The following is a 20,763-nucleotide window of genomic DNA, read 5'->3' as shown; positions in this document are numbered from 1 at the left end:
ATTTCTTTTTTTATTTATTTATTGATTTAATTACAATCTTGATCTCATTCATTTATGAAATTAATCTTTTTATTTTAAAATTACTCAGTTTTGTTCCCGTGAGCTTAGCTCAGTTGATAGGGAAAACTACTCAGTTTTATTCTTCAACCAAATTTTTGTACTTATAAAATGGTGAAGTTTAAGTTGTCGAAATTGAAGTTTATAATGAGTTTTCTTGCAATTTCTTTAGTGTTGGTCATTCTAGGTTATTTGATCTTGCATCATTTTCTTTTAAAATATGTCAAATCGACATTTTTAAGTATACAAAACATGATTCATGATGGAGGAACCAAAATTGGATGATTTTAAAATGAGAAATGGTATTTAAATAATATTTTTTAACAACTTTTGTGACAACTTTATCTCTCATACTCACATTATGTTTTTACTTTCTCTCCATTGCTTTGGTTTTTGTGCTAATACTCATATTTCTTTGTATATGTAAGTTGTCCCACGTCAACAAAAATGGTTGTTCAAATAACACTCTTATTTTAAAATAGGAGGACCAATTTCTTAAGTAAGTGAAAATAGAGGGACTAAAAAATTCTTTATTAAAATATGTTAACAACCATAGAAAAGAATGTCCTAAACTCTCCCCAATGGGGAGTCTTAACTTTCTCTCTATAAGAATAAGTATCCTTCCATTGTTCCTAAATACATGTCACAGTTGACCACTTCATACATGCCAATGACGAACTTTGATCATTAATATCTTTATTTTTCTATGATAAAAATTTATTAAAAAAATTATATTTTAAAAATATTTATTAAGATAAATCAAATATTTATCTTATTAAAGTGATATGCCAAACGAACACACATAATAGTCCTCGTGAGCTTAGCTCAGCTGGTATGGACAATGCATAAAATATGCAAGGTCCGGGGTTCGAATCCCGGCCACCACCAAAAAAAAACGAACACACATAATATCCTTCTATAACTATACCAAAATGTGTCTCTACAGCACTTGTAAATTCAATTTCTCCACAGTAACATCAATGCTGTTAAAGACTGGCCTATGGGACACTAGAGAAAATGTCAAGAACAAAATTTAATCCAAGAGAAAGCTGAAGTACGCAAGTTGTACCATAAAGAAATGAAGAAAAAACCCTGCTCTACACATTGGAATTGTTTTACTTCCATATTTTGGATTCAAGATGATGGTAATGTCAAATTTGCAGCACCAAGTCGATCATGAGAAGATTGTTTGCAGAAGCACTTCCTCAACCTTTTTGAATTCAAAACAGTCTATACTTGCACCAAGCATCATGAAGCCTCACTAGAATCTTCTGAATCTGACATATCAGCCATCTTCTCAAGCGAATCTAGGTTGCCAGCTTCAGAAGTTGTGTGTATTCTGAGTTGCTCAGCATCATCACTGAGGAAAAAGAAAACAAAGAAACATTTCTATCTGAGCATGCTACTTTAGTATTATAACAAAAGAGACAGTACTGTTGATAAAAAAGTTCAAATGGATTTCTAGCATGCTGTACATTCATAGTATCTTCTGTCTATCTTTAACGAGATCTATATTTATGTGAGAATGCTGATAGAGATATCAAGTTCTTTAAGAAACTTCAAAGAGAGGAAGCAGTAGTTAGAAGTAAAATGTAAAGCGTTGATTCTTCTCACTTTTTTTTTTCTGCCAGTCAATTTAACTAGCATGAAGCAAAACAACAATAAAAACCAAGAATAGAGAGCATACTCTGTAACCCCGAAGATTTCCTTGACAACTAAGGAGCTATCTTTTGAACAGAACTCTGGCAGCTGGAATCAGAATAACGGTAGAAATTATAATCAACTCATACAATAAAACATAACAGACACAATAACAAGAATAGACATCAACCTTTTGCCTAAAAAAAAATATAAAGAATCAGAAAATTTCAGAGCAGCAAGCAACTAAATTATTAATGTAAAAGGTTAATACATGTACCCAAGAGTTAACAAAAAGGCTTCTTCCTAAAACCAGAAGATAGAACCACTCCTATCCAGAACAAAGTGTGATCTTTTGAGCATTTTCCCAAAATAAACATCGCAACAACCATAACCTTTACCTTTTAAGTGGCATGAGCTATATGGATCAAAAGACATCATCATGTCCTATTACGAATCATGTCTAATGACATCATTTAAATCCAAATAGTTCTTGATGCTTTGAACCATATCTTTATGTGGTCAATCCCTATAACTATCACTAACAATTGAATTATTTTTTTTATCTTATCTACCATCTTCATTGTCACCTCTACAGGTCTTCTTCGCACATGTCCTCTTGAAACATGAATTGGGCCTAAAAAACCAATTTGTAAGGTGAGGCCAGCCCAAGCTTTATAAGCACTACTTAAGCCATATATCAAGACATTGCTTGACAAAATTCACCCCTTTACACCCAACACAATGAAGGTGTTGGAGGCTGCGATGAAAGCAACCCAAACGCCACCATTAGGCGGCTAGGGGTGGACTGTATTTAAGGCAGAATTTCCAACATGTCCAAACCACCAAAGACGGGATACTCTACCTTCTTTTCCATAATAGGTGCTATCCGAAATTTCTCTCAAAAAATCATTCACAATTGTATTTCGGCTTGTGACCTTCTTTTATATACAGATTTGTTGTCTATGAAAGGATTGTATGATCCAAAGGTAACCTGATCTAGTGAGTGATACGGGTTACAGATAGTTTACTAAATTAAACTTATTACACATTGACTTTAGTAGCCGAAGATCTTCCATCATTGGATGAGTCTAACTGTAGATATCCTATAAAAAAAAGTTTTCCAGATGGAAGCCTATTATCTAAATAGATAAGCTTCCTACGCTGGTTACCTGCATGAGGCCGCTTGATATCATATCTTACCCCACCCAGGTTGCTTCCGCGTCACCCCCAGTTGCTTCATTTTGGATCCCTGAGTGATAGAATAGCTATAAGCTATCTGTTGTCAATAGCGGTCGCTATCGCGGCGCGGCCAAAACGCAACGCAGCGCTACAAAGCGGAGCGTTTGGAGAAAGCATTGGGTGGAGCGGGCACAATTTGGGTTATGTGTAAAATACTGGAATGCCCTTCACTTAAAGCCGTTTGGAGGGTTAACTTAGAAACCCTAAAATCACTCTTCTCCCATCAGAAGCAACTCACAACCTCTTCATCGTACGTACAACAACACAAAAGCAAGCTCTTTATCTCTGTTCTCTTCGTAAAAGCAACCTCTTCATTTCTGAAACAGGTTCGTTCATACTTCATCATCTTTTTTTTCTGCATTCATCTCTGTTTAGAAACACACCCTCTTTGTTTCTCTTTCACAAATATTTTTCTAATTCCCTTTCAGGAAGGGAGTTTTGTTATTCTGTAATTCTGAAAGGGTGTTTTGTTGATCTCTGTTTTTGTGACTCTATGTTGATCTCTTCTCTGTTCCAATTCAATATGAAATAGATAATGGCAAGTAGTTCACAAGCATCATCATCCAATGCTGTCGATTCCAATGCTCAATCTGTTGCTTCCTCTGTTGAGCTATTTAAACCATCCCTTCCTGACATAGGATGGAATTATAATAGTTTAAGGGACAAGTCTAATACGAAGAAAGTCACATGTGATTATTGTTTGATAGAGTCTGATGGTGGAATTTCTAGGGCCAAACAACATCAAATGGAAGTAACAGGAAATGTTAGAGCTTGCAAAAAGACACCAGAGGAGGTGAAATTGATTTTAACTGCTCAGGAAGAAAGTAGATTGACAAAGGTGAAATTTGTTTCATGTGAAGTTCATGAAGATGATGATGAGACAGCGCTACTTCAAGAAATATCGAGGATGGTAAATGGGAAAAGGCCAAGGACTGAAGTGGGGAGTATTCCGGCTGCCAAGCAGGGTACTACAAAAGGCCCATTGGATACATTGTTCTACAAAAGTCCTGAGGTTACATTGGGAAAAGGAAAGCAAACAAATATGAAAGATGGTTTTAGTAAGAAAGCAAGAGAAACAACTAACTAATATATAGTTCGCTTTTTTACCTAAATGGAATTGCGTTCAACGTTGCAAAATCAAAAAGTTTCAAATGTATGGTTGAAGCAACTGGTCAATATTGACCAATTAGGACCATATTGACCAACTGCTTCAACCATCAATTTGAAACTTTTTGATTTTGCAACGTTGAACGCAATTCCATTTAGGTAAAAAAGCGAGCTATATATTGGTTAGCCATTTCTCTTGCTTTCTTACTAAAATCATCTTTGATATTTGTTTTCTTTCCTTTTCCCAATGTTACCTCAAGACTTTTGTAGAACAATGTATCCAATGGGCCTTTTGTAGTACCCTTCTTGGCAGCCGGAATACTCCCCACTTCAGTCCTTGACCTTTTCCCATTTACCCATCCTTGATATTTCTTGAAGTAGTGTTGTCTCATCATCATCGTCATGAACCTCATGAAACAGATTTCACTTTTGCCAATCTACTTTCTTCATGAGCAGTTTCACCTCCTCCGGTGTCTTTTTGCAAGCTCTAACATTTCCTGTTACTCCCATTTGATGTTGTTTGGCCCTAGAAATTCTACCATTAGACTCTATCAAACAATAATCACATGTGGCTTTCTTCGTATTAGTCTTGTCCCTTAAACTGTTATATTTCCATCCTATGTCGGAAAAGGATGGTTTGAATAGCTCAACAGAGGAAGCAACAAATTCAGCACTGGAATCAACAACATAGGATGATGATGGTTGTGAACTACTTGCCAAAGCTATTCCCTATTGAATTGGAACAGAACAAAGATCAACATAACAAAACACCCTCTCTGATTTACAAAACAAAACACCCTTAATGAATTACAAAACAGAATTACAGAATAACAAAACTCCCTTTCTGAAAAGGAAAACAATTTCTGAAAAGGAATTAGAAAAATATTTGTGAAAGAGAAACAGAAACAGAGAAGGTGTTTCTAAACAGAAATTAACGCAGAAAAAAAGAAGATGATTAAGATGAAGTATGAACGAACCTATTTCAGAAATGAAGAGAGGAGAACAAAAATGAAGTGATGAAGAGGTTGCCTTTGCGGATAAAGAGATGAAGAGCTTGCTTTTGTGTTGTTGTACGTACAATGAAGAGGTTGTGTTTTGCGGCTGTGTGGAGAAGAGTGATTTTAGGGTTTCGAAAATTACTAAATTAACCCTCCAAACGGTTTTAAGTGAAGGGCATTCCAGTATTTTACACATAACCAAAATTGTGCCTGCTTTGACCTTCTATTGACCCGCTCCGCTCCACCAATAGCACCCGCTTCACCCGCTTTCTCCAAACGCTCCGCTTTGTAGCGCTGCATCGCTTTTTGTCAGTTTTGGCCACTCCATGCCGCGATAGCACCGGTAGCGGCCACTATTGACAACAGAGAAACAAGCCCACCTCACCTTGATGAGTTTCACTAAGAAACCGGTGGGTGCCTATTTGACTAACATAGGGCTCTGCCTTGTGACTCTCTACTGGTTAGCATTAAATCTCTCACAGCAGTATAGGTCTTATAATTGTGCAATAAACGATTAATGTTAAGCTTGTGTGTGGTCTTTTTGTATCACAAATTACACTGAAGTATTATTATGTTTCATCCACCTTACTTGAACTCTATGGTTTACATCTCTCCCTATTTTCTCTTCATTTTGTATGATGGATTCAAGATATTAAAGCCATAGGACTGGTGGTATGGTATATTATCAGGCTTTCCACATCTCCCTAAAACAATTTCAGTATTACTGGCCCATAATAATAGTTGAGCAAATCCGGAAACCACAGTTAAGATTATCATATCAGATGGTTCTGAGGACTACACATAATTACTGACGTTGTATTTTACATACAGAATGAAAGACAAAGAATTATGTTAAATAAACTTTTTAAGGCGACCTACCTCAGATAGATAGAAGACCTTTCCAAAGAGGGCCTGAACAGCTAGTTTTCTCTTGAAACCCTTTTCAGTATAACCTGATTTATTCATTACAATAGGCCCTAAAAATCATTGAAATAAAACTTATGTCAGAGAATAGAAGTAATAATGTCCGAACTTCTGCATTTAACTAGATATCAGCAGGAAAAAATGATTTCATGGACTGGATTAGTTTCTCATGTTCCGTGATTCTGTATCGGTCCTTTTTTATTTACAAGTAACTTGCTATTATTTACATGCGTGTTAGCTTTGAAACAGCTTAATAGTAATGGTAAACCAGAGTATACAACCCAAATATGCTACCAACTGAGAAACATTATTGTTCACACATAGTTACAATTTCACGCATATTATCAATAGCACACCATAGTACCGACAAATTCGACTAAAAATCCCTCCTATTTTATCCAAATTCCTTTTTTCTCCACTGCTATTTTATCCAAATTCATTATTACTGCCAATATTGGTGGTTATTCAATTTTTACCAAACCTACAAACATAAGGATGTATGGGTTGATTTACTGGGAAGGGATGAAACATGACATTCAACAGTTTAAGGCAGCCTGTGACATTGGTCAGATAAATATGTATCAGAGTCTATCCTTGCAGGGATTCTGCAGCCTTTAGCAATTCCGACCAACATATTGTGGGATCTTAATGGATTTCTTTCACAGGTTACAAAAATGGTAAAGATACAACTCTGCTGGTGGTTGAATCACTAACAAAAAATGCCTACGTTATTTATATATTTCATTCTTTTACCACTACGGATCTAGCAGAGACTTTTCTCAAAGAGGGGGAAGGGGTTCAGTTGCATGGTTTTTCAGCATCAATAGCCTTGGACTTTGGCAAGGTGGCATGCTTGACTAAGTTGTTTCACTTAGATGGTACCAAACAAATTCTGTTTTATTTTAATGGCATATGGGGGGGATTGAACCCTCTCCCTCCTAATCACTCCACTTCTCAATTCCTCCACCCCAACCACCAAGCCAACCTTGTATATCAAAAACAAACAAACAAATTCAGTTTGATTTATCATCTAAAATCCAATGGCCAATCAAAAGTGATGAATAAGGGCCTGTTTGATTTAGTTTTGCTTTTTAGTTTTTAAATACTCTTTTGCAAATCAATCTTTAAAAACTATTTTCAAGAAAAAAAGAATTAAAAAAATCTGTTTGGCAATCTTAGATTTAAAAATTGTTTTGAAGATGAAAAACTTAAAAACTTGTTTGGCAATCCTGTGTATTTTTTAGAAAAGTCAAGGTTGATTTATATTACATTTTTGCCATTAATGAGAAAATGGTAAATTCTCCGTGTTTTTCTAATTTTGGAGTTTTGGAAACTGAAAAGCAAACCCCATATTTGCTGTTTTGGTTTTTTTACTTTTAAAAACAGAAAAATGAAAAATAGTTTTTAAAAACAGTTTTACAAAATCATACATCCAAACAAGTTTTAAAGTTTTTATTTTTTAAAAACTACAACAGTTTTTTAAAAACTAAATCAAACAGGCCCTAAGTGTTTGGAGATCTATTTGACATGCTTGACAGGTAACAAAACCAAACAATGGCATGAATGACCAAGACCCTTCAATGTTACCCAAAGGAAATACTATTCCCTCGGTGGTACTAATGAATAGGACTTTTCATTGAATTTCCTGCATTTTGAAACCATTTGATTTGAACCATTAGGGTTGGGTGGGCTAGTGGAGTAGTGGTGGTGAATTGTTTGGGTAATTTGTAGAGTCATAAGTTTGAAGCTATATGTCACAATTTTATAAAAAACAAGACCATTTGAATTTGACATCATGGACCCAGATATTGAACCTTTGTTAATATAAAGAGCAAGCCAGAGAAAAATAATTATGCTCACGAATCACTACAGTTCATCAGAATACTTTTCTACACAGCCTAAGCCAAAATAAACTTCCATGCACAAGGATTCCTCAAATGAAAAATGTGTCCTGTATTAAGAAGACATTACCTTTGTCTCGCACAATTCTTCGTGAAATTTCATTTAGAATCTCAGCAGCTTGTGAGTCAGTTAACGAAGAAGCTCTCCTTAGTTGAATTAAATCAGCTACAACATCAGGGTTGAATGGTTTCTCATTCAGAGCATATCTGATATATTTGCGCAAAATTTCCTCCAAACCAAAACCTGTCTGGATATGAATTTGCAGTTGTTACTTAAAATCAGATGGCCACATTTGCACAGGAAGACAAAAGTATAGTAAGCTAGCAAACAGAAACATAATTTTCAATGAGATTTTCCCCAGCCGGTAAAAAGAAAGCTAAGAACTATTTTTTGATCTAGACAGATGGCATGATAACTATACCTATATTACTAATAAGCCACAAAGGTGGCTACATAATTATCTACTCAATTGCACTAAAGAAACAGCTGAACTGAAAAACATATGATTAGAAAACAAAAAAAGTACAACAGCAAGAATTTCACCGAAGGTTAGACAGGCAAAAGATGCAATATGTGAGACTCAGAATTGACTAGAAAAAATACTATCACGATGAATTGATGATGGCAGTTTTATTCAACACCAGTTCTGTATTTATGGTATTTTAGTGGAATAATTAATCTCTTCAATTATTAGTCACAAATTTAACAATTGATCAATAACCCCCAAAAGAAAAAGAGGAGCCATACACCATTAAACAACAAGCAGCGACCACATGCCATATTCAAAGTTTAAAAAGGTCGGTGACTACAATATAAACCTGCAAAATTAAGGGTTTTTTGTCGCTGTGACTACAAAGTGAACACAGTTCAGGGCCACATTTCACTAAGATTTTTCACAAATATTTAGGATTGTGAGGCAAATAGTTCTATATTGCAGTCTGAAACCACAATTTAGAGGTCTACTACACAACAACATAACCAGAAATTTAAAGCATTGACCATAGTGTATCGTTAATTAAAAGGGCAACCCGGTGCACTAAAGCTCCCGCATACGCATGGTCTGGGAAGGGGTCCCCCCATTTGGTGTATTGTACGCAACCTTACCCGGTTATTTACACAAGAGGCTGTTTTCAAGACTTGAACTCGTGACCTTTAAGTCACATGACAACAATTTTACCAGTTGCGCCAAGGTTACCCCTCATAATGTATTGTTGTTTAAACAAAATATTTGTCAAATTATACACCTCACCTTATTCTCAATAGCCTTGAGATCATCAACCTTAATTTCATCTCTTCCTCTTTGCAACAACTCATCCACCGACTTACACAGCATTGCATTTTTACCAACCTGCAACAAAGAAACAAACAAAACATTACACATTCCTTTAATCACAATCTACGAAGCACTAACACAGACACTGAACACAACGCTGACACATAGACACTACAGTAATTTTAAAAGAAATTACAGAATTGAATATAATCACATGTGTCAATGTCACGTCGGCCTGACACCGAACACGTCTTCCATCAGAAGTGTGTGTCAGTACTCAGTGCTATCACAATCAATAAATACAATAAGAACAAGAAACGAACCAATTTACGGCGCTGCGCTTTGGGAGAACCAAACTTCTTAACAGTTTTAACAAACGCAATAACAAAAGTAAGACCTAGATAACCAAGCGGAACAGCGAGAATCCACGGCAACGAAGTGGGACCCACTCGTGGACCAGGAATTGCTTGTGTAACTGAACCGGTGAATTCAACAAGGTCAAGAGCTTTTTCTTGAATCCATGGAAGTTCTTCCTCAACTTCAACTTCAACAATTTCTTCGTTTTGTTTGGATTGATTATTAGGGTTAGTGTTATTGGAAGAGGATTTTGATGAGGATGCTGAAGCAACGGTTGAGATTGAAGATGAAGATAAGAATAAGAGTGGTTTTTTTGGGTGGAGTCTTGGGAAAAACAACGGTTGAGATTGAAAGGGGATTCTAGAGAGATTTTTGGTTGGAAGAGGGAGAAAGTGTGAAGTGAGAGAAGAAGTGAAAGCCATTAGAGGGAAATGAAATGAAGAATGAATGTGAAGGTTCAGAGGTTAATCCTCTTTTCTTCGGTGGTTTATGCGATGTAATGTAACCGCAGGCAGGGTTTATTATTTCTTTTAAGTGCAACTAGATTATCGACCCGTGCGCCGCACGGGTCTTATGAGCTGAAAAACATTCACTAACAACTAAAATGCCATAATTTAAAAAAAAAATGAACATTACATTATATATTATTGTATGAAATACTAAAATGCAACAAATAGTCGATGTAGTCAAATAATCACCTAAGTGATATTGTTTATATCAAACATTATAGAATATTTTCTCATAAACAACGTTGGATGTAAAAGCAAAATCTTCAACATCTTCATTAGTGATCAATATTTTCAACCCTTCTTTTGAAGTAACTCTCGATATAGCAATATACAACTGTCCACGTGAAAATACAGGCGTTGGAAGATATATGCCAACAATTTTAAGTGACTGACTTTGACTCTTGTTAATAGTCATTGCAAATGATACGGGCAAAGGAAATTGCCTTCTTTGAAACTTCAAAGGAATTCTCATGTCCGATGGCGTTAGAGATAATCTGGGTATAAACTTTCCCCTCGACTTACGGTAATTAACTATATAAAATTTATATTAGTAATATTATTAATGTTTTTTTTTAAGAATATTATTAAATTATCTATAATAATATAGTGATTTCATTAATTATTTATGTATATGCAAAAATTTGTTAAATATTTGTACCTCGCTTGTTGTAGAATTTATATGCTTATATCAGCAAAAATAAGTTTTTATGTCCCAGTATTAGAAAGTTGATATGAATTTTTTTGAAAACTCTTGACTATTATCGAAATACCAACATTAATGTAATGTTTATATTAAATATTTTTTACTTTATATAAAAATGTACTCGTTGTGGATTTTACACGCTTATATTCGTGTAAACAAATATGTTAGCTATGTTTATATTTTACATTCACGAATATGTGTCCCGTATTTGTTTTTTATATTTATCTCTTTGTGAATAAACAACATAATAAAAACTCATGTAATAAACTTCAATGACATGAAAATAATGATTTACGATTTAGCTCTAGTTTTCAGCTCTAGTTTTATGATTTAGAAACCTTTTGGCTACTGTATTTTTATAGAAGTTCTGAAGTATATTTTCCTAATCACAAATTCCTAGTTTTCTTTATCATCCCCTTTTATCCCAATTGAATTCGGTGCCGTTTTACAAATCTGTTTTGCTAAGTATTTTAATTTGAATTGCTTTCTTGTTGCTGCACTTATTTATTTAATTCCATTGATGCCTTGTTTCTTTATCATATATTCAATTCCATGTGATATTTAACAAATACTTTAGTTACAACCAAATAGATCATTTTTACACCAAATTCCATGTGATATAAAGGCAAAAGATTGAGCCACACCAAATTTATATTTTTTTTAAGTACAATTTTCCTGATTCTTATTCTCAAGGTATAAATTACATATTTTAGTCATACAAACTCTCAAATTTAGCAGCACTACACACAATCCTTGACTACTTCTATCAGTTCATTTCTTTTGAGTTTCTAATACCACTTGTCAATTGCCAAACATTATCTCTTAGGACAAAGTCTGCTGCCACACTCTTGGAACTTTGATCAAAATTCAACCGCATTTTTCACTCGAGATAAAAGGCTTGTTGAATTGTTTCTCATTGTCATTTTTATGCAACGTCATTTTTACATGTGCCCTGCAGCTTTGCATAAAACATGGTTGCTAACACAAGCTACTCCACAGTCAATCCATCCTTAAAGTATTCCTCCCAACTCCTAAGAAAAGTATTCCTCCCAACTTGAAACACCTTAAATCCATCCTTTAATTATACCCACAACCATGGTGCCTATTTGAAGTTGTTAGCATATGTAAAGTAATAAGCCTCACAACAATAAAAACATTAGGTAATGAAACTGACAACAATAAATCATTGTAAAGAAGGCTAGGCTCTAAATGCTGAAATTAATAGTAAGGAAGTTCTATACAGTAGCACAAATTTTCTGAAAAAATTATAATGGCTAGGCATGCTTTCATAGTTGAATCCATCACAAAAAGAAATTCTTCTTGTATTTGCTCTATTCTTCATGTTTACTTCACATAGTCTTGTTGCATAAAACTAACATTATTTCTAAATAGTTAATAGGACAAAAAAGAAAAATCATGCCTACTACCCACAATCACTTTTTTCTAGAGAAATACCTAGTCAAGCCTACTCCTTCATAAGTTCATAGAAAATATGTCTTAAAATGGGGACATTAAAAGGGTTTGTTTTAGTCAAGTTGAAAGATAATTAACCTATACAATTTGAGATATATTTATCAATTACTTCAATAAAAATTAAAGTTTCATCTGAAGAGAAACGAAAAATCTATTAAATAATTTATCTTTAACACACTTAAGAAAGAAACAGTGAGAATGGCTTTTATAAATCAGACATAAGTTTATAAGTGAATGAAAGACCATGGTCACACCATATATCCGTGTAGAGAAAAAAAATCCTTAAGCCGTCACAATTTTGAATGAAACTACATACCTAGATAATGCCAGCACAATCAACTTTGAAAAAAAGCAATCATTTCTGCCAAAACAATATCCATAAGCGAAACATTCAGATCGATTTATCAGAAGAAGTAATCATTTTGATGGCAAACATGTTGGGTATGGAAGATTAAATGAATATGTAAGGATGTGTTTCAATTCATTCTGATTTGTATGTATATATAGCAGAAAGGGAAGGGTGAAGAGTGCTACGTTGAATTGCTTTGGAAATAGCTAAACCTTTGTTGAGTGGTTATTATACGTGTTATGTGCATGGGGAATAAAAGCAGATTTTGTTTTGAAATTCAAATTGGAAGCTAACAGTGCTAAAACCATGCCTTAATAAATGCATAGGAAGTGGAATGAACCTAACAAATGGCCGGCATAATTTGAATTTCAAATTTAAGATATTGAAGGAGGGAAATATTTTAGGGTTTAGAGGATTAGCATTAAATGATAGGTAATTAGAGGGAAATTTTTAGGTTTAGTTGTAGCTAGACCTAATAAGCTTTAAGAATAAGTGATTTTTGGATTCTGCTATAAAAAATTTCAATTTTTTTTTTCAATTTTTTTTTTTTGTAAAATTTGTAATACTTTCTTTTTCTTCTTTTCAATTTATCAATAAAAATTTGTAGGGTTATGTCTCAAATAAAAGTCTAAAGATAGACCTATAATTTTTAGTTAAATAGTGTAGTATTATCTTTAAAAAAAGGATAATTAGCAATTGGTCAAATAATTTTTTTTGACACTACCAAAAATGCTAAGGTCACAATGGTAAAATAATTAGCAACTTAATTAGCTTCCCAATGCGCATGGATGGTTGACCATGAAGACTGATGACCTTTTTGTGTGGTAAGTGAGACCTATTAAAAATACCTCCTCTCTTGTTACATAGGGAAGACACCAATAGACAAGAGAATAGGTGGGAGGTTGAGCATGAGTTCACCCGTTAGAAATACCTTCTTGGAATGTGGTTTCAATGACCATTTTTTTTTGTTTAAAAGGTTTCCTGACCTTTTCCTTAAATTTGCACATGATAGAAAAATTCTTTTAATAAACATGCTTTTAAACCATTTGCTTTTGACACTTTCGGTTTCCTAGCATGAGAGGTTGTTGACCTTCTACATAGAGTTCAAAAGGTCATGCATAGCAATGTCATGTCTACTAGGTCAATTAATGTTGTGTTCACGAGGATTGATTTTGCCATCCAAAAAGGTCTAGTGGCGCAACTTGTTGCCCGCTTGCCTTCTTACAATTGAGATTGATAAAGAATAGCTAGAAAGCCATCCATACTACGAATAACCTCCTAACACTTCTATCCGGCATGCATATACAGGCCTGTGCATTCAAGGGAGGGTAGCTATTGGTAAAGACAAAAAGGAATAATTTGACCATCCTCATGAGAAGATTCTTATAATACTTGGTAACCATAGATTCAATCTTCCTTTGATCACTAATCCACACAATATTGTAATCCTGCAAGAGATCATATATATTCTTACCATGCACTGTGACCACCCAATGAAAATATCAAGTATTCCTATCCCTATGAGCTATGACCAAGTCATTTCAACCTCTATTTCTGAAACCACAGTAACACTTTTTTGTTTTGTTTTTTGAAGGAGACAAACTAACCCACCGAAATTGGTATAAGGAAAATCGAATCTGAAACCTTGAGAGGAATACAATTCAAGATTTCAAGTCAACAATACTAGACCAACTCAAGTGGGTTCACAATAACTCTTCTTGATAAAGAATCTGTTCATACTCTCACCAAGAATTAGGTAGCAGTACAGGTAAATCTCTTATTAACAGCTTCCACTTTTTAACCTCTTCCATTTGCCTGACATTTGCAAGCTAGTTGAATAACAAATTATACGCCTTGAGAAAAACTAGCACATATCGGGGACCATATTGCAAACATACTGCATATATTTCATTCTACACTTTGATTTGGTCTTGATAATCTTTAGCATAGCTTGTTTGAGAATAGATCAACCATGTCCATAAGTATAAGTTGGTCTAGCCCTTTTTTTACAGGAATGTTTCGAGCTTATACAGATAGTTTTTGAATTATTGTTTTTTTATTTGCAAAATGTTTTAATCCATTCCCTTAAGTGGTCCAACATTAAACGTCGAATGTACAACTCGCATGATCTCGAGTCTATGTTCTATTGACCAATTGAAACGCAATTCTCCAAGTCTTATTACAATATGCAACCAATGATCTTATGTATAGTGCTATACTTACAAAGATATATTATTTACTATGTATTGTTACAAATAGACCTGTACATCGACAATAATGAAGTCTTATCCCATTAAAGGGGGTTGTGTTACAAACAAACCTATATTACCGTGAAATCACCAACGCATTAATCCATAAGCAAACATTACCATTTCATGGAAATTGGAAATTTCCGCCAGCACTTTTTCCAGTACTACCCTCGGCTGGGCTAATGGCAATCCAAAGCAAAGAAAGTGTAATTGCAATGAGACCTGACCACACATATACAATGGTGGGTGTCTTCCCTCTCCTTCCCATCAATCCTTTTGCAAATGGATACAAATGTGCAAGAACCCAAAAACTAAAGAATGCTCCTCCTATAAACTTACTCCATTGTGGAACAGCACTATAAACTGTTCTAGAAAATGCAACCCCAATGGCAATCACATTTACCATAGCAATGACAATTGGAGGAATCATTAGAGAGGTCCATTTGACAATATACAAATCTGCATAAATATCATCATCATCTTCTCCTCCTGATTTGGATGTCAAAGTAAAAGAAATCTCAATGCCTGCTATAACTTTTAGTAGTCCTTGTATCACAGCAGCCAAATGAGCACTAGTGCCAGAAATGAGCCAAAATTGTTCGTTTCTCCACCATTGCTCCAACTCTACACCGGACCACTTAACCTCGAGAATTGCAAGCGCCACCAAGCACACGGTCATGAGGAGCAAGTAGATTAAAAAGGCAACACTGAGGGTTTGCACAATAAAATATCCAGTGAACAATGAGAGTGCCGGGAGAAAGCAATACACAATGAGAAAGAGGGAGGTGAAGGGGTAGATTCCAACATTGAGGTATGCAAGACGTTGTAAAAGTTTTAGGCGCTTACTGGCGAGGAATGCATTGTTCTTGGAGAAGAAAATCTCAACAGAACCTGTGGCCCATCTTAGCACCTGGTGTAGTCGATCGGTAAGGTTAATTGGAGCTGATCCGCGAAATGCATCTCGCTTGGTCACACAATATACAGAACGCCATCCACGGTTGTGCATGCGGTAACCTGTAACGACGTCCTCTGTCACTGATCCATAAATCCATCCCACTCTGTCTCCCCATTCTGTCTTCTCTTCGTACCTACATGTAATATGCTGTATCTTTAATAAGATCTAATAAAATTATATGTAACTTTAGATAATTAATAAAATAGGAAAGTTAGCAAGAAATTTATATTGTTTTATTTAATTGCATTATGTATATGTTCTATTTTGTTTAAACGTGGGCGTGTTGGGCTAGATACGCACCAACAAGAAATCACAGAGACAGCTTCAGCTACAGTACTAGCTTCGAGTGGGTCACGAGGACGCGTCAGCAAACCTGGTTCGCGTCCATACTTTATGGAAAGATGATCTGCAAGAGGGCGACCATGGATCTCAGCCACAGGTATGCTCTTAGCCAACTCGACTGAATTACCGAAGCGTTTAGGAAGCAAGTCTACGTCTAGATAATAATCAAACTCACTACTCCTTTTAGTATTCAATTCCATTGTTGTCTCAGAATCTTCTTCGGCAGAACGTTTTTTGGATTTTTTCTTTTTTTTGAAAAATTTCTTTTTAGCTTTTGTCATTTTCCAATCACCCGTGGGAGGGTCAAATCCGTACAATGCAAATCTCCTGAACATGCACCCGGTTCCCACATAGAATGGACCTTGGAGACCATCAAGGGCTCTCATGTTCCCGTCAAAGAACACGGTGTTGTGATTGGCATAGCGATCTGAGGGATCAATACCTTCAAATCTTTGAGGGAACTGAATATAGCATATGTCTTCGCCACCTTTGTCCATCATGAAACACATTCCTTCTTGTACTGCCTTGCAATTATAGATATAGTGATCACAATCAAGGTTGAGAATGAATGGCCCATTTGATAGGACTGCAGATGCTCGAACAAGTGCATTCATGGCACCGGCTTTCTTGTTATGATCATAACCTGGCCTCTTCTCTCGAGATACATAAACCAACATTGGCAAACGTGTATCTACGTCACTGAAATCAATGATGTTGTTGTTTGCACTTCCCATTAACGGATCAGGACTTGGAGGCTTTAGCATCACCTACTCATATACACGCATATAGTTAAATTAAGATATATAATATATACACTTGCGCGCACACCCCCATACACATGAAATGTAAGTGTAAGTTTATGATCAAATTTATTCTTAGATATAATACACAAGAAAATACCTGAAGTATTCCAGAATGGTCACCTTTAGCATGTTCGCTAGAAGAAGAAGCCCACGTACCAGGCCAGTGGGTGCCATCAGCCATCCAGGTAGCCTTTATTACCTTGATAGGCTTAGAAGGATCAGCCCCACTCTCCTTGAATTGCTTCATCTTCTTCATTTCCTCCCTTGCGTTAAATGCATCAGATCTTCTCCTAATTGAATCCGGAAGGCCATTTATACGCACCTTGAACTCATCATACTCCCTCTTCACCCTTCTTCTATCCTTCACAAAATCTAATCTGCTCTTGTTCTTAGTTGGATCGACATTTGAGGCAAAGTAAGAATCAGGATTCCTTGGCTCAATATTGTGTTTGCGACAAAAGGGAACCCATAAATCAGCAAAACTTGCCGCCTCAGCCATGGCCTCAAATGTTAAAAGAGCACCTCCATCATCTGAAACATAACAAGCGAGCTTCTCCACTGGATAATCAACTGCTAATATGGAAAGAATGGTATTGGCAGTTACAAGAGGCGGCTCCTTATCAGGATCAGCAGTCGACACAAAGAGGTCACAACCAGGCAGATCAGATCTTCCTGTGGGATTTGTTGGGGTTACATTGTGAAATTTCTCATGAAGGACGGCTAGGTCAGTGCTACGATTAACTGGACAAAGCTTTGGAATTTGGTCAAGTATCCATGAAAAGCCGAACCATATTTCACAAGTAATTGACATAATCCACAACCATACTGCCTCTCTATTTGGATGTGTCACTCTCCAATGTAAAAAGAAGCACATCACTACTAAGCGAACAGCAATAAGCAACCTGCAAATTAATGAAATATATGCACAATCAAATGCAATTATAACTAAATCGCTAAGATATACATTTAATCCTATAGTAATTATTTTTAGTTATATACAACATTTACATATTACATATATAATAACCAACCTATATGGACTTATGATGCCATTTGGAACTGATCTTTTTCGGCACAAAGGCTTCCAAGGCTTCTCAGAAGAATCAAATACTCCTTGATGCATACCATCACCTCCATTTTCATCATCTGGAGGCCAATAAGCATTACCAACTCCATAGGTACCTTTGGTCTCAAACAACCATTTATTGTGATCAAATTCTCCATTTTGATTTCTCTTCATAACTGACATATTGTTTTTGGAACCAGGTGGAGCCGGTAATGGTAGTGCTGCATTGTCATAATCTTGGGCATCATCCTCGTATTCTCCTACTTTGTAAGGCTCCTTACAACCGGGGCACATGCCGGTATCGTTTTGGGCATCTATAAAACAATCTCTACAAATCTTGTACCTGATAAATTGGTATTATTATATATTCTAGTTAGTTTTTATTGTCACAATAATATATACTATTAGAAAATTTGAATTAACGAAAAAAATTTGAGACAGTAAAATTGATCATCAAATTTGACGTCTCTAACCTTTAACGATAAAATCAGAGACGAATTTGACAATTTTTTGTTTCTAAATTTTTGTAGCTATTTCAACTTTTTCTAATAATGATATTTGAAAGAAATGAATAAAAAAATATCAATTTCGACACACATATATACATGCATACCTACACTCACATGGAGTCACATCATTTCCCCTCTCATCCTTCATAACATTTCCAGCACAAATTGAACATTTAGATCCTTTAGCCCCTGCCATTTGAGGATGAGTCACCTCAGAATCAATTACTCTATCCATCAGATGAGCTCTTGTCACGCTATTGAATCCTCCGGTAAACAAAGAATTGGAAACATATTGTTCTTCAGCTTTCATTGCAACAGAATTAGTATCCATTGGTTGGTTATCAGGAGTGGGAGGAATATGAACAGTATAATTCATATAATCTCCTGCTACATTTGAAGACATTTCAATGTCTTCTTTTGACAAATTAACATATCTTCCACTTGATGTTCTTCTTGCAAATTTTATACTTGGCTTCCCGCCTCCTAGTTGGCCCGCTTCTCCCGATCCTCCAGTATTACGCAAAGAAGATTTCTTTGACGGTTGGTTCGTTGATGAAGCCATTTCTTTCAATTTATATTGCTAAATCTACACCCTTAAATAGATATTCGTTCCTCGAAGAATTAGTTTCTAGCTTCGAGCTGGGGATACCTTTGGCTATCAAAAAAGAAAATCTACAGGCATGAATCATATGCTATGCATGTAGAAGAGATATGATTTATATAGATTTCTTAAATTACCATTGTGGAATCAGTTAGAACCTATCCAAATCCAATTTGAAAACCCATCATTTTCTTACATTCCATGCAACAAGAAAGAATAAGAACAATGGCTCAAATTGTTCCTGGTAGGAGAATAAAAACTGTTAGATTAAAGAACTTTGATTGACAATGAAACAAATTTTGTTAGATTTATGGTCATAAACAAAGTCCTTCCTATAATGTTGCTTTCATGGTTCTCATTTCCTGATTTTTAGGAGTGTGTTATATATATGACAAACAAACATAATAATATTTCATCCCCTAAAAAGCATATATATTTTTTAGGGAATATACAAGCATATATGAAAAATATTTTTTTAAAGGAAAAATAGATTTTTAAATTCAATCATTTCATATCATGATTTTTTTGTTCAGGTTTTTTTTTACACTTTGTTATTTTTTTGACATAAAGTGTTTCTGCAGCATTTTTATTTTATGTTCGTGAATAAATAAAAAAAGGCATGACCTGACCAAAAAAATAAAAATAGTGCATTTTTATTTTATTTGTTGGTTTATTTGAAAGAAATGATTTTTATTTGGTCTTGCTAACCGGTGTCCTCAGTGCAATGGTTAAGGAATCCTCAAATAAAAATTTTGTCTTGAAAATATAAAATGTTACTTTTGATCAAACAATGATTACACAACTTTTTCATGAAAACTTACTTGTTTTGGATGTCCCCTTGGGGCACTGGTTAACATTCTCCTTTTTATTTTCATGTTATAATAAAGAGATGACGAGGATGTCCCCACGAGTTTAGCTCACTTCGTAGGGACAATCCATAATATATGCAGGGGCGGGGTTATAATTAGAACTTCGGATATCCTCACTTCTCTACGTTTAAAAAATGTGTGAGCTTCGGCCACTAGGTTACTTAAAAAAAATGATGAGGATTTGATAAATGTAAAATATTAGTGCAAAAGGTTTTCTTTTTAAGAGGATCGTAGAGCAAAAGTTTAATTGTAACAAAAAAAAAAAAGAGCAAAAGTTTAATATGATGAGTTTGTATCTATGATTTATTTTTTTAAAAGGAGTTTGAATGATTGTTGATTGATTTGTTATAAATATTTATCATAAATGTGAGTTTTGGAACTATCAAGAATATAACTTGTGTTCCAACAGTTTCACGACTAAGAAGATGTCACGTCTAATTAACACTTTAATGTGTTTTATATGATTCGATTTGATTCGGTTTTGAGTGAAGGTATTGTCCAAATCGATCAAAAACATACAAATTGGTTTGGGTTGGATGTACTAATTTTTGGGATAAATTCCAAACCAAACTGATAAACAATAGGTTGGTTTGAGTCGAAATGAATATCATTTACACTAAAAAAAGTATAAAAATATTTGAGAACTTTGTCAAATATTAAAAAATTCTAAATTTAGAACACTTTAATAGCTGAAGTTTCACATCAATTTTTTTTTTTTTTTTTAAAAATGTGCAACCAAGTTTCACAGACCAATTATTCCAAAAGACAGTCAAAATATTAAAACTTTTAAAATAAAACACTTAAATGTTTGTTTTCATTTCTTTTTTCTTTACCTTA

General features: G+C 34.8%; 2 protein-coding genes and 1 long non-coding RNA gene across 3 annotated transcripts; all 3 read right to left on the bottom strand.

Moving 5' to 3' along the window:
- Nucleotides 1–950: 950 nt before the first annotated feature.
- LOC146953837 (ribosomal RNA small subunit methyltransferase J) lies at nucleotides 951–10,001 on the bottom strand. The gene is made up of 6 exons (XM_085711939.1): nucleotides 9,465–10,001; nucleotides 9,118–9,216; nucleotides 7,938–8,115; nucleotides 5,922–6,019; nucleotides 1,745–1,806; nucleotides 951–1,417 (listed from the first exon to the last, which is right to left on the bottom strand). Exons 1-6 carry the CDS (start codon nucleotides 9,918–9,920, stop codon nucleotides 1,306–1,308), a joined length of 1,005 nt encoding a protein of 334 aa, XP_085568065.1. The 5' UTR covers nucleotides 9,921–10,001; the 3' UTR covers nucleotides 951–1,305.
- A 1,324-nt stretch (nucleotides 10,002–11,325) lies between these two features.
- Nucleotides 11,326–12,730, bottom strand: LOC146953836 (uncharacterized). Its single transcript, XR_015030039.1, has 2 exons — nucleotides 12,500–12,730; nucleotides 11,326–11,812 (listed from the first exon to the last, which is right to left on the bottom strand). It is a non-coding gene; the product is annotated as an uncharacterized LOC146953836 (long non-coding RNA).
- A 1,956-nt stretch (nucleotides 12,731–14,686) lies between these two features.
- On the bottom strand, nucleotides 14,687–19,363 carry LOC146953835 (cellulose synthase-like protein D4). The gene is made up of 5 exons (XM_085711935.1): nucleotides 18,561–19,363; nucleotides 17,913–18,290; nucleotides 16,979–17,783; nucleotides 16,037–16,845; nucleotides 14,687–15,869 (listed from the first exon to the last, which is right to left on the bottom strand). Exons 1-5 carry the CDS (start codon nucleotides 19,016–19,018, stop codon nucleotides 14,906–14,908), a joined length of 3,414 nt encoding a protein of 1,137 aa, XP_085568061.1. The 5' UTR covers nucleotides 19,019–19,363; the 3' UTR covers nucleotides 14,687–14,905.
- Nucleotides 19,364–20,763: the final 1,400 nt, after the last annotated feature.

The sequence above is a fragment of the Medicago sativa genome, chromosome 1 (genome assembly GCF_051527215.1).
Source record: "Medicago sativa cultivar Bolivia chromosome 1, Bolivia_mono, whole genome shotgun sequence".
Lineage (NCBI taxonomy): Eukaryota > Viridiplantae > Streptophyta > Magnoliopsida > Fabales > Fabaceae > Medicago > Medicago sativa.
Note: the sequence above shows the minus strand (reverse complement) of the source record. Positions and strands in the feature narration are given on the sequence as shown.